The following is a 14278-nucleotide window of genomic DNA, read 5'->3' on the forward strand; positions in this document are numbered from 1 at the left end:
TGATTTCCTTATCATAGTTTGCTTTTGCCCATTCAACTGACATGGAATTGGGGCATGCACATTTTGGCCAACCTCACACCACAACCCTACAAAATTGTTATTAATGGTGAATTGGTTGCATTTGCTTTCAAGTCGTGCAAAAATATGCAGAGCACTGGTTTGGTTTGTGTCTTAGTTGGAAAACTAGTGGATACCCACATTGGGAACCACAACCACCAAGCTTTTAGCCAACAACACTTGTATCATAATTAGTTTGCATTTCATGTCCAACTGGGTTCAAGTTGGTCCATTTTCAATCACTTGAACCTTGACCTCTCTCCTCTCACACTCTTTCACCAAAGCAATAATTGAGTACCAAATGTTACATGCTCATGCACCCAAATCTTGTAGTTAGGTGAATAAGCTGATCTAGTTTTCCTTGAGCAATTAGCAATATTTCATCTTTTTCCCTTTTGACCTGCTGCTTTCTCATCAAGTGTTACGTCTTGTTGACTTTGCTAAACAATATCTATTCAAGGTCGACATGTTCTAACCCAGTGAAAAAGTGCGTTAACTTGCAAACAAGGTGTCACTAATGCTTGTACTAAAAAAAACATTTAAGTTTCTATTTGCCCGTTCTTGGTTTACTCCTATGATGGAAGGGCAAAGTTCCCCACTACCTTGAGAACCATAAACTGGTCAACAAGTCACTTTCTTTTGGTGTAGCGTGCATCGCTAGTAATAAAAATTCTAGCAGACTTAGTTTGGAATGGATAACTTGCGCCCCAAGTTACTGATTTCTTAAAAACGATTGTGAATTTGGGTGAGGAATATCTCCTAAGTAAGTTCTTTTCTTGCCTCAGCATCTGGTGAGGACTTTAACAATTTATCTCAAGATAAAGAGGTTGTTCTGGCCAGAATGGTTGATGAAATTTAAGCTGTTTTTAGGCGGAACTGCCTTTTACAAAACTATAAAAATAGATGTCAATGCTAAAAAGATAAAAGATAGCTGGATCTCCATTTGCCTGGATGGGAGGCTCATATGGATCGGACTGGAATGTCTGGGCTGGATCGACCGTTGACAACTCGATTGCCCGATTTTCAACTACAAATCGATACCAAAGGTTGATTCTGGCAGAGCTTTAATGTACCTTAAGCTTTTGTGAAGCTTCAGTGGGCGAATCGCGCTTCTTCATCTGAAAGGGCGTATGGTGTTCTTGAGGACGTCGGTGAGCTAGAGACTGCACGTGAAATTTGTTGAGGTTTTCCATTTTTGGAGAGAACTCAAGCTCTACTTATCTTGGTTTCTACTGAACCAAATTTGTAACGAGAGAAATCTCGTTCTGAATGACTTATTTCTTAAGTCTGAGCCTTGGGAATTCTGATTTGAAGCTGGTTTTACTTGAAATTCAAGTTACTTGAAATTCAAGTGGGCTTGTTGGTTGATTTTGAGTTGTCCATTTGGCTGATGGTTTCCTTGTGTAGGATTTTGTTTGATTGGATGATGAATTTTTTGTTGTGTGTGTTTTGTTTACCCTGTTCACTCCTTCTTGTATTTATAGTAAAACTGTTTCTTTTCTGGAGTAGGGTGATTGTGTTTATTTATTGGGCGGCAAAGATATTTCTTTTTTTTAATGGAAGGAAAGAAAATAGGATTTCTTCAGTTTTGGCAGATAGGCTCTCAAATAGGCAATCACTTCCCTGATTTTCTTGAAAAGGAACCTAATCTCTTTCCCAATTTCAATTGCCCCTTGTGATATTTTACCCGTGATGGTCGGGTTTGCTCCTTTTCTGGACAGCTCCCTCGCTTTCCGCTTATCCCTCTCTGAGATTGTAACTTGCTTATCTCCTTGGGAGAATTACCTTCTCTGAAAAGACAGAAGAAAAATCTCTGAATATATATATATATATGTAAGAGGGATTTGATCTTCAGTTTTTTCAGAATCAACTTGATGTCATGAACCCTTCAATCACTTCTTCTATGACAGTTGCCATTGCTGACTTTTCTTTATCCCAGAGATGTCACGTGGGATTGTTCCTATTTCTGGGCTCCCTCTTCCTGTTATATTGGGCCTGTGAGGCCTAGATTAGCCTTGTTTGCTCTAATGAGCATTGGTCTCTTTCAGTTTTGGGCTTCCATCTTTCACTGGGTGTGTCAATTTTGGCCCAAACAGTTTCAACTTTGGAGATCCAATATGTGATTAGAATTTTACTGCATCTGCTAGTCCATATGTGACATAAATCAAATACCCCATCCAAAGTGCGTTTGTAGTTGCTGTGGGAAAAGTTCTGCAGGCCAGGAATGGTCTTGGCCTAGCTTGGGCTTCAAACTTGAAAATGTCAAAAAACAAAAGCAGAAAAAATGTTGTTAATTGCAAAGATACAAAAAGGATGAGGTGGAGATGCAGGCTATCGAACCCTGTACCTCTCGCATGCAATACACAAAATGTTCTTCTTTGCTTCACTGCTCCTTAGTCCCTTCATCCTCTCTCTCTTTCCCTTCCTCGTTTTCAGGTAAGAAAGTTTGATGCTTGAATTACTTGGTGTCTCTTTTTGCCCAAGATTGTGAATTGATGCAAATTTTGTTGAAATTTGTCTCTTAAGTTCAAATTGTAGGATTTTGTGTGGCCTAACTTGTGATGGGTCTTCTTAGTTTATGAATTTGGACAAACATTGGTATTCCTTTGTTTGTTTCAAATTTTGTTGATTTTTGGTTTGGTGAGCAGTTTTGCTTAGTAAAGCAACATAAGTACTTCAATTTCCAATCAAAAGATGCTTTGCTTAGTGAATTAGAGAAAGGAATGGTTAGATGTTTTGGTAGGTTTTTCTAGATGAATATATGAGTACTTTGTTGGTCTCTCAGGATACCAACAAAGGAATGTAGTGATTATAAATGATAATATACTAATGTCATTTTCCTCCTAGGAAAGGCCTTGATCTGAAATTGATTTTTTTTCAACTTGAAGGTTTATCTCTTGGGTTGGATTTGAGTTCTAGTATTGGAGTTGAAAGAAAAAGAGGCTCTGGCTCAGTGGTGAGGGCTGGGAAGGCTGCTCTGTGTCTAACCAAGAGAAATAGGTCCCGGAAATCTTTGGCTCGAACTCATGGCTTCCGCAGACGCATGAGAACCACTGGTGGTAGAGCAATGTTGAAGCGCTGACGCGCTAAGGGACGGAAGATCCTCTGCACGAACACCAATCCCAACAGTGGAAAACGTGCCTGATTGTGTCCTTTTTGTATTCAGTTTATCAGGTAAATGAAATGAAATGAAATATAATGATGTCTAATAGTTCTTGTGAACATTGGCAGAATTTCAAACTTATTTCACATGATATCCCTTCTGTATTGTTTCAATCAGAAAGGCTTTTGTTTGTCCGAGCGCATTTTGCATATTCACTGTGTCCTGTTAATTTTGTTGTCTGAATTCATTCTTAGTTATGCCAATAAATGTATCAGAACCCAAATGGAAGGCTCACTCTTAATAGGGGCGCCAAAAACCTGGTGAATGCTTGTAATGCCATATTGCTTTGTTGTTACACTTCACACGTATGTGCAGATCTTGTCAAGAGTACATTAGCTAGTACAAGATGGGGCATTTTTACAACCAATAATAGTAATTCTGCGTAAATATGAAAAAGGAGAATCTGGTAGTCTTGGGTTCGGTCTACAGCTTTAGGTGAAGTCGACAAGATTTTATAGTTACATGACAATAAGCATATAATTCAGAAAGCCTTGTTGATGGGAAGCTTTCTGAGCAAGGCCACAAACACCTTCTGGGGCATCCTCATGCCGAGAGGCTTCTCCTGTGACGGCAATGGCAACGGAAACTGCAGATTGCGCGGACACAGCCTTGAGTAGGTCGATTTCGCTATTGGGAGGCACCTCTCTTCATGACCAGAAGTTCCATCCAGGCTCTGGTATGGGTCACTGTCTTCAGTGCATTGCTAGGTCGGTGGAATCAGTCGAGCCATACTTTTCCATATTAGCCTTCTTTATCCCTTGTTTTTCTTAGTTATTTTCAACAAGAAAAAAGCCGTACCTACCAACATATGCAACATCATCGTACAAAAAAACTATCATCAAACATTGAATAATGACATGACAATAAGCTAACATACATAATTCACAAAGCCTGGCTGGTCTGGCCCTGGCCCTAGTCCCGGTCCCTCCTACTACTTATTCGAGATAATTAAGGACGACTATAGTCTTCTAAGCCGAGTGAGCATGATAGGGCAAAGAAGTCTTAACCTAGAATATGACTTAGATGAGTCAAATCAAACAGCAAATAATAAAACAAAATTATACAATATTTGTCCACATGTGATGCTCACTTAGATGACCTATAATATATATACAGGGCTGGGTTTTTTTTTTTTTCTGGCACTCGCATGTTATCTTATTCTTTTGACTTCTTTTCTGTTTGTTCACATGTGATGCTCTGTGTAAGTTAATATGCGAAGGGCACACACAAACACTTTTAACAGGGGCTCCAGAGAAACCTGGCGATTAATTGCATGTATTAATACCATTTCCATATAATATTGTTGGTTTGTGATAAACTGCACACGAAAAACACACTTGTTGTATGCATATGTGGTTTATAATATCTTGCACATGAGATATTGAAAGTTTTATTTGATAGAATATATTAGCCAGCTAGCTCCTAACACCTAGCAAATACAGGCATTTTCACGGCCAATGAATGATATGTACAGTTGCAACTTGCATATATGGATTCTATAGCCTATATGTACTATATAGGTGAAGTTGAGAAGATTACATCTCTTCCTTTGCTTTGATCAATATATAGATTATGCAGTCGGATAGGAGCCAGGCCACAAACACCTTCTGGGGGACCAGCATTCGTAAGAATTTTCATATAGCCATTCTCACCCCCCAGCTCTCACCCCATTGATTCTTGAGTAACCAATACTTGGTGCTGTCCTCAGTCGTCCCATTCCCATACCCAACGATGGTAAGAGCGTGGTCCAGTGTTGTCCCACAACCTGTGGCTGAGAACACCACACTTTGGTAATGCATAAACTGTTGGCGTGAGTCAACGTTCTTATTAGGAATAGAATTTGTTCTTATTAGGAATAGAATTTATATTTTATTGTAATTATCTAATTTGAGTAGAATTATGAGATTTTGTACATATTTCCTATTTTTACCCACTTTGTATGTAGTATATATATTCCTCCTTGAGAGAAGAATAAACATATCAATTTAAACCCTAATTATTTTGAGTTGGTATCAGAGCGGGTTCCGATCCGTCTTTACGACATTAAAAACCTAATCCTAAAATTACATATTTCCGCTGCACCTAGCCTATACACCTAAGCCTGTGCCGTCTTATATCTCTTACTGTCATCGTCGCCACCTAATCTTTTGTTGCTGCCGCCATCTATCACTGTGTCAGATGTCACTGAATCTTCTTCTTCTACTCGGATTGTAACGGTTCATATTGAATCGTCCACCAACCTATCTATAGGATTCAAATTGAATGGATCCAACTATGAGATATGAGCTTCGATGATTGAACTCCATGCTACTACATAAGGCAAATTGGGTTACCTGACTGGCGACACTGATGCCTCCGATTCTCAAGACCGGAAATTGGGAAGTGGAAAATTACTGATGCTGTTGTGAAAAGTTGGATGCTATGAACTATGAAACTCAGTTTGTTGAATATGTTTCATACTCTATCTACTACTAAGGAAATTTAGGATGCTGTTAATCAGATGTTTTATGATGGCTCTGACATATTCCAACTCTATGAACTATGGTGCCAGGCTACCCGTCTTAAGTAAGAGGGTCATCTTGTCTCTACCTATTTTGCTGAACTTAAGGCAATCTGACTTGAATTGGATAAGAGATGTCCTTTTCAGATGAAGTGTGCTGATGATATGAAGACTTTTCAGGCTGCTGTTATGGCAGATCGCGTGTATGATTTTTTGGCTGGCCTTGATGATACTTATGACAAGGTCCGTAGTGATATTCTACGGAGTGATAAAGTTCCAAGTATTGAAAATTTATTTTTTATGGTTCGTCGAGAGGCTCAACGCCAGATAACTATGCTTGGATCTGGCACCAAAATTGGGGAAGCTGCTAACACTACTTTGGTTTCTTGGCCTACAACGTCTGGCTCTTCGGCTGTTCCGTGTCGTTGCCTAACTTCTGCAGAAAAAGACAAACTGAAGTGTGATCACTGTGGTGAAAAAGACATATTATCGACACCTGTTGGGCATTTCATGGGGTACCAGATTGGGAGAAGAAGTGAAGGTGTTTTAAAAGGGAATAACTATACAGCAAAGCTCATGTGGATGTTGCCCCCACTTCTGTGGTTGACATTACCACTGGGCACGGCCACCTTACTGCTACTCATCCTCCAACCTTGACCGCGATCTCAAGCACTCCAACACCTCCGCCTCCAGCTAACTTTGGCAAGGCTTTCCATGCCCATGATACACGCGATACATGTTGGATTATTGATTCAGGAGCTACTGACCATATGATGTATAATAATGCTGCTGCTCCTATCACGGGGGCTGGTTCTGTACTCTAGACACCCGCTTTACCATTGGATAAAGTGTTACTGGTTCCATCTTTGTCTAGTAATTTATTATATATACCCCAAGTTTCTGAGTAGTTAAACTGCGTTGTATTGATGTATCCGTCTTTTGTCTTACTATAGGATATCACTATAGGATATCCAGACTTGGGAGATCTTTGGTCATGATACTAAAAATGGGGGGTTTTGTTATGTGGATGATGTGGCAACTAATCGGGTTATTCGTGCTGGTAGCACCGAAACTTCTCAGCATCGCTGGATTTGGTCGCTACATTGCAAATTTGGTCATGTCTCCTTTGGATATTTACGGCATTTTGTTTCCTGCATTATTTAGTGGTGTCAACGAGTCTGCTTTCCAATGTCTGACTTGTATTTTAGCTAAGAGTCATCGGGTATCCTACCCTCCAAGTTGTAATAAACAGCTTATGCCATTTGATTTAGTTCATTCTAATGTTTGGAGACTTTCCCATGCTTCTATAGCCTTGAGAGTTCGCTAGTTTGTGTTATTTGTGGATAATTGCACTAATATGATGTGGTTATATGAGATGAAAAATAAAAGTGATGTGGTCGAAATTTTTCAGCACTTCTATCATATGATTCATACTCAATTTATGCTTTCTATCAAGGTTTTTCGATATAATAATGGTGAAGAATTTGTTAATTCGGCGTTATCCCATTTTTGGCACACTAAAGGTGCACTCTATGAGACTAGTTGCCTTCAAACACCACAATAGAATGGGGTTGCTAAACGTAAAAATGGGCAGATCCTTGCTGCTGCCCGTGCTCTGCGGCTTGGTGTGTCAATTCCAAAGCGGTTCTGGCTAGATGTTGTTATCTATGCAGTCTATCTCTTGAATCGTCTACCTTCACGAGTTTTGGATTTTCAAAGTCCTATGCAGGTACTTACCTATCATATCTCTGCCTTTTCTATGCTGACTTCGTCAACAGAGGTTTGGTTGTGTCGTCTATGTTCATCTTCATCATAATCACAGGAGTAAGCTGAACCCATGTGCTATCCGCTGTGTCTTTCTGGATTTCTCTCTTTATCAAAAAGGCTACTGATGCTATCATCCTACAACTCGACGTCTATATGTCTCTATGGATGTTACCTTTATTGAGGATGAAATGTTCTTCCCTGATACACTCGAGCGTATTCTTTAGAGGGAGACTAGTAGTGAATGACATAACTGGCTAGATTTACAAAGGAAAGTAGTATTGGATAGTTTGATACAAAGGGAAAAATCGACCGAACCGGCTGAACCTACTACACCAATTGAACCTGCTATTTTAACTGATGTCACTCACTGTCACTGAACCGATTACCCCATGAAGTTTCTCTAATATTACCCAATCAAGCTCCCATGGATATTCCAGAGGTAAATGCTTTTATTCAGCATTTATGACCAGAATGGATAATATTAAAATTTCAACCCGTGTTGAGGAGGCATTTAATGATCCAAAGTGGGCTGAAGGCATGAATATTGAAATGAAGGCGTTGCAGAAAAATAATACATGGGACATTGTTGATCTACCAAAGGGAACGAAGCCTGTAGGATGCAGATGAGTGTTATAGTTAAATATAATGCAAATAGTACTGTGGAGAGGTACAAAACAAGATTAGTAGCTAAAGGGTTCACTCAGACATATGGAGTTGATTATCATGATACTTTTGCATATGTACATACTGTCAGAGTTTTGTTGTCCTTAGCAGTAAACTTGGATTGGACCCTGAGGCAATTTGATGTAAAAAATGCATTCTTACATAGTGAACTAGAAGAAGAAGTGTACATGAGTCTTCCACCAGGGTATAGGGTAACCGATGAAACGGGGAACGTGTGTAAATTAAAAAAGGCGTTGTACGGGTTAAAGCAGTCTCCTCGGGCATGGTTTGGTAGATTTACTACAACTATGAAGAAGTTTGGATACCAACAGGCCAATATTGATCACACTTCATTAAACATAGGGCTGGTAAGGTAACTTTGTTGATTATTTATGTTGATGATATGATTGTTACTGGTGATGATACTGTAGAAATCGAGGAACTACAGAAGCGTTTAGCATCTGAATTTGAGATGAAAGATTTGGGCAGTCTAAAATATTTTTTAGGAGTGGAATGGAAGTCACTTGATCTAAACATGACTTATTTCTTTCACAAAATAAGTATGTCATGGACCTTGCTAGCATATATTGGAATGTTTGACTGCAAACCAGCTGATACACCTATTTGTTGAGAATCATAAACTTAGTGTTTATGTGGATCAGGTCCCAACTAACAAAAAAAGATACCAAAGGTTGGTTGGGAGATTGATTTATTTATCATTGACACGCCATGATATTGCTTATGTTGCAAGCATTGCTAGCCAATTTATGCATTTACCCAGGGAAGATCATATGACTGCTATAATGCATATTCTGAGTTACTTAAAGTCTGCTCCTGTGAGAGGTTTATTATTTAAGGAAAATGGCCACTTGGATCTAGAATGTTACATTGACGCAAATTATGCAGGGAATATTGCAAATAGACGTTCTACATCAAGTTACTTCACCTTTGTTGGTGGTAACCTAGTTACGTGGCATAGCAAGAAGCAAAACGTTGTGTCTCGATTCTCTGTAGAGTTTGAGTATAGAGGGATTGCCCAAGGGGTTTGTGAAATACTGTGGTTGAGGTGATTACTTTCTGAAATTGGATTTAGACTGAATGCTGCTACAAAGCTCCACTGTGATAATCAGTCTGCATTTGAAATTGCTAACAATTTGGTGCAACCTGATCGAACTAAGCATGTAGAAGTTGATCGGCATTTCATTAAGGAGAAGCTGGAACATAAGTTAATTTTTATACATTTTGTGCCTTCTTCAGACCAACTTGTAGATATGTTGACCCATGTCGTGTCAAAGCACCGATTTGAAGACTCACTTGACAAGTTGGGCATTACCGATATCTATGCACCAACTCGAAGGGGAGTGTTGGCGTGAGTCAACGTTCCTATTAGGAATAGAATTTGTTCATATTAGGAATAAAATTTATATTTTATTGTAATTATCTAATTTGAATAGAATTAGGAGATTTTGTACATATTTCCTATCTGTACCCACTATGTATGTAGTATATATATTCCTCTTTGAGAAAAGAATACACATATAAGTTTAAACCCTAATTATTTTGAGTTAAACTCCTGGCAGCCTCGATGCCTATTGAGACTTGCAGCATGGACACAGCCTTGAGTAGGTCGTCTTCACTATTGGCAGGCACCTCTTGATTTAGACAGCAGGCTGATTTGCCCTGTCAGCGTCACATGTTCCCTCCACAGCCTGGTACGGGTAATTTGCTTCACTTGCGATTTCCTCCGATTTTTTGGATGTATTCAAAGGAAGTGACCATCAAACCACCACCGCAGCCTTGGTTGCCATAGCCTCTGTGCAGGATGATGTGGCTTGAGATGCCGAAGTACCCAAGATGATGAATACGGCAAACACCACAAGGTTTTTCACAAAAGCCATTGTTCACAAAGTAGTGACTGGAAAGCTAGCTGTGAAGGGAATGCTAAATCGTTGCAGTTGCTGTCTAACTGAGATTTGCAAAACTAGTGATGGTGCAATGCAAGCTTCCAACGTTCCTTTTATTGCAAATGGTAGACTCTAAAGGGATGATGATGTGTGTATTTGTGGTTGAGCAAATTTTTGATGCCTCCCCTGCCAAATGGAAAAAAAAAAAACCAGAGAAAAAAGAGACTTGATTTGTTATTTTTTTCTATTCGGCAAAGACCAATGAGACTTTTGAGGTCGTCGGTCCTGTAATCCATCAAAATCAACACGGCTCACGTCTACAAGTACTAACCCATGTTATTAGTTCTTGCGTGTCAATTTCATCATATACAAGAACTATATAAAACATTAAACCATATCACTTCTTGGGTTGTTGATTTAAAAATGTATGTACGGGAAAATGCAGTAGTGTTTTATTTATCGCATTAAATATTACGTATTCTATCAATCTAATGCACTACATACATAGTTTACTACGTAAAAGGATATAAACATATTTGCTAGCTCCTGCCTTAGCCGATACAGGCATTTTCATAGCCAATCATTAACGATAATACACTCACTTAGATATGGATTCTATAGCCTATATAAATATACATAGATTATGCAGTCGGATAGTAAGCGTCCCGAGCAAGGCCACAGACACCTTCTGGGGGACCAGCATCCCTAAGAATTTTCATATAGCCATTTTCACCCCAGCTCTCACCCCATTGATTCTTGAGTAACCAATACTTAGTGCCGTCCTCAGTCGTCCCGTACCCAACGAAGGTAACAGCATGGTCCAGTCTCGTCCCACAATCTGTGGCCGAGAAGACCCCACTTTGGTAATTCCTAAACTCGTTCCCGGAACCAACGATGGCTATTGAGACTGGCTGCATGGACAGAGCCTTGAGTAGGTCTTCTTCACTATTTTCAGGCACCTTTTCATAACCAGTGATCTGGACAGCAGGCTGATTAGCGTTACATGTTCCCTGCACAGCATGGTATGGGTAGTTTCCTTCGCTGGCAATTCCTCCGCTTTGTCGGATGTATTCAAAGGTAGAAGGAATGAAACCACCATTGCAGCCTTGGTTGTCATAGCCGCTGGTACAGTCCAGAAGCTGTTGCTCGGACAGGGAGATCAGTTTCCCAGTTTTGATTTGGATAATCCCTTCCACTGCTGCCACTGCAGAAAATGCCCAGCAACAGCCTACATATATAATACAAAAACAAAAACATCAATACTTAGTAAAGAATATGGACGAGTTATTAATATAAGGAAGGTGGATCTCTTACCACAGCTTCCTTGATCCTTTATGGGGGCGACAGCTCCTTTCTCCCTCCAGTCAATGCTAGGCGGAACATCAGTCGGGCTGAGGTCTTCGTACCTGAAAGATATGTTTGCGGACGAGGTTAATTCAGTGGCCCTTTTGTATCCAGTACGCTGCCGGAGGAATTCTTCATCGCTCAAATCAGAATGTTCATTCAGTCCTAACTTGTAAGTCTTGTTCCCTTCAGTGTTGAACTTCTCCACGAACTGCACGTTCTTCTTGAATATGGCGAAACGCCTTTCCTTCTCTGCATTGTCCGCATAAACACGGCCATACTTTGTCATCCATTGATCATGTTTTGCAGCAAAGGAAGCTTCGGACAGTGTGCGGGATGTGGCTTGAGATGCCAAAGTCCCCAAGACGATGAATAGGGCGAGGACCACAAGGTTTTTCTCAAAAGCCATTGTTCGCAAAGTAATATTGGCTTAGGTTTTAAGTAGTGACATTGGAAAGCTTAGCTAGCTGTGTTTGCATGTGAACACATTGTTCATGTTATTATTAGTCGAATTGGAAAGACAGCGAAATTTCCAGGCACGTACGTAGCCGGGGATACTGTTAAGTTGATATTTGTTTAATTTTGTTTTGCACGTGAACAGTGTTCAATGTAGACCCTTACAACTATTAATTATATTCTAGATATAATAAACCCACATACTTTTAAACATTTACTTAAAACTCAAATTTAAGCCCACGTGATTAACTTAATGGAAAATGGCCTTCATTTGTAGACAAGCGGACGTCTCAAGTTTGAATTCTCAGGATATCTTGATTGTGTGTGTGTGTGTGTGAAATCCTCCTCTTAAGATAGATTTGTCCTACCCTAAATTACATATCCAATAAATAATGTACCTATAAAAAAAAAATTCTATATATAAACCCACATATTATTTACAAAAAAAAAAAAAACAGTTACTTTTGTAATTGAAATTTCTATACATTTTTCAAAAATGAAAATTAAGTACATAATAATTTATATAAAATATAGATACGTACATTATTTACAAAATAAAAATAAAATATAGGTACTATTTCTAGGTCACAAAACATTCCCAAACGAGCCACTCTTTGGTAGGAGAACAAGTGACCAAAACAAACCATTAAATTAAAGGTTCTTGTTTGCCAACCATTGTAGCCTTATTTTTCCTTCTTTGGTTGTAGGCAAAAATACAATTCAGTGTGATAGGGAACTGAACCCATGGTATGACTTTTCCTTTCTGGTTATATTGTGGACAATATCCCATTAAATTGAAAACAAATTTAAGACAAGTTAAAAAATCAAGAAAAGTGCTTCTGAGGTTAAGATTGTATTCTGTGTCAATGAGATAAGATTTCTTTCATGCAAAAATAAAAATCTGTAAAGGATTGACAAAGCCATCTGCTACACTGAAACCACAACAAATCAAAAATCAAAAGCCAAAAATAATTCATAAGCAATAGTGACCAATAGCTAGCACTAACAAATGCCATTACATTCCATTCAGCACTAACCAATAAAACAAAAAAAGGGAGAAAAGAAATGGCACTCACCATAGCACAAGTGGATCAAAACTGGTTGCTTTTGGAAGCTGAAAGAAGTCTACCTTTTCCAGGCACAGACAAAGACAATGTGGTGGGTTCCTATACGTTGAGAGAGTTGAAGATGAAATGAAACAAAAACAATTGGGAAATGGAGTTTCCAACCCTTCATTGTCATCGGCCTTTCTAGTTGGTCTTCTAGTTCCTTCAATCTCTCGCTCACCCTTCAAAAGAGGTCCCCAAACACAATATATTTAATATCAAAAGTTCAAAACTGTTATAGGTTGGGGCTTCTTGCCTCTTTCTACTTTGATTTGTTCGTTTGTGTTTTTTTTTTTTTACCAAGAAGTTTCTAATGTCTATATCTCAAAATAGTAAACCCTCCAACAACTTGGTAATTAATTAGCAATCTTTACATGGCACAGGCTTGGAAAAAGAGGGTTACCAGATTAATTAGTCTCTTTGATAAGTCACTCTTGAATTGGGACTTCATAGAATTGAGTGAGAGAGAAGGGGAGAGAGAGAGACATGAAATCATAAGTGGCTTTGTACAGTTGGCTTGCACAGCTTGTCTTAGGGGACCCCTACTAGCAGCCTTTCAGGACCAAATGTGTTGCTTGCAAAGCTCGAAGAGATACACTTCACATGATTAACACATTTCTTTTGTCAAATGCTAGTACTTTCGTAATAATTAAATAAGTGAATTAATAACATCACGTGACGATATTACGTAGATAATTCATAATTAAGTAAGTGAATTAGTAACATCATATGACAATATTTAAGTAAATGAATTAGTAACATCATATGACAATATTACGTCGACAATTTCATGATGATGATGACGATGTATGTATCCAATATGCAGAAGGTGTTGGGTGGGCAACAGGTTGGGGGAATGAACAGTCTGGATGGCAGAGGTCCACCTGATTTCCTTATAATAGTTTGCTTTTGCCCATTCAACTGACGTGGAATTGGGGCATGCACATTTTGGCCAACCTCACACCACAACCCTACAAAATTGTTATTAATGGTGAATTGGCTGCATTTGCTTTCAGGTCGTGCAAAAATATGCAGAGCACTGGTTTGGTTTGTGTCAGTTGGAAAACTAGTGGATACCCACATTGGGAACCACAACTACCAGGCGTTTAGCCAACAACACTTGTATCATAATTAGAATCTTAATTAGTTTGCATTTCGTGTCCAACCGGGTTCAAGTTGGTCCATTTTCAATCGCTTGAACCTTGACCTCTCTCCTCTCACACTCTTTCACCAAAGCAATAATTGAGTACCAAATGTTACATGCTGTAGTTTTCCTTGAGCAATTAGCAGTATTTCCTCTTTTTGCTTTTTGACCTGC

General features: G+C 39.0%; 1 protein-coding gene and 1 long non-coding RNA gene across 2 annotated transcripts; one reads left to right on the forward strand and one right to left on the reverse strand.

Moving 5' to 3' along the window:
* The first annotated feature begins 2166 nt into the window (after positions 1–2166).
* On the forward strand, positions 2167–5634 carry LOC148918444 (uncharacterized). The gene is made up of 3 exons (XR_016124932.1): positions 2167–2493; positions 2946–3927; positions 4790–5634. It is a non-coding gene; the product is annotated as an uncharacterized LOC148918444 (long non-coding RNA).
* Positions 5635–10484: 4850 nt separating this feature from the next.
* On the reverse strand, positions 10485–11856 carry LOC148918445 (senescence-specific cysteine protease SAG39-like). The gene is made up of 2 exons (XM_089048545.1): positions 11369–11856; positions 10485–11282 (listed from the first exon to the last, which is right to left on the reverse strand). Exons 1-2 carry the CDS (start codon positions 11805–11807, stop codon positions 10696–10698), a joined length of 1026 nt encoding a protein of 341 aa, XP_088904671.1. The 5' UTR covers positions 11808–11856; the 3' UTR covers positions 10485–10695.
* Between the last annotated feature and the right edge of the window lie 2422 nt (positions 11857–14278).

Source organism: Prunus mume, linkage group LG3 (genome assembly GCF_029339155.1).
Source record: "Prunus mume cultivar Tortuosa linkage group LG3, ASM2933915v1, whole genome shotgun sequence".
In the NCBI taxonomy this organism is placed as follows: domain Eukaryota; kingdom Viridiplantae; phylum Streptophyta; class Magnoliopsida; order Rosales; family Rosaceae; genus Prunus; species Prunus mume.

Coding starts and splice junctions, on each gene's coding strand:
- LOC148918445 (XM_089048545.1), bottom strand. CDS start 11,807: ATGGCTTTTGAGAAAAACCTTGTGGTCCTCGCCCTATTCATCGTCTTG. Junction 11,283..11,368: donor AAAGGATCAAGGAAGCTGTG/GTAAGAGATCCA, acceptor TTATATATGTAG/GCTGTTGCTGGGCATTTTCT.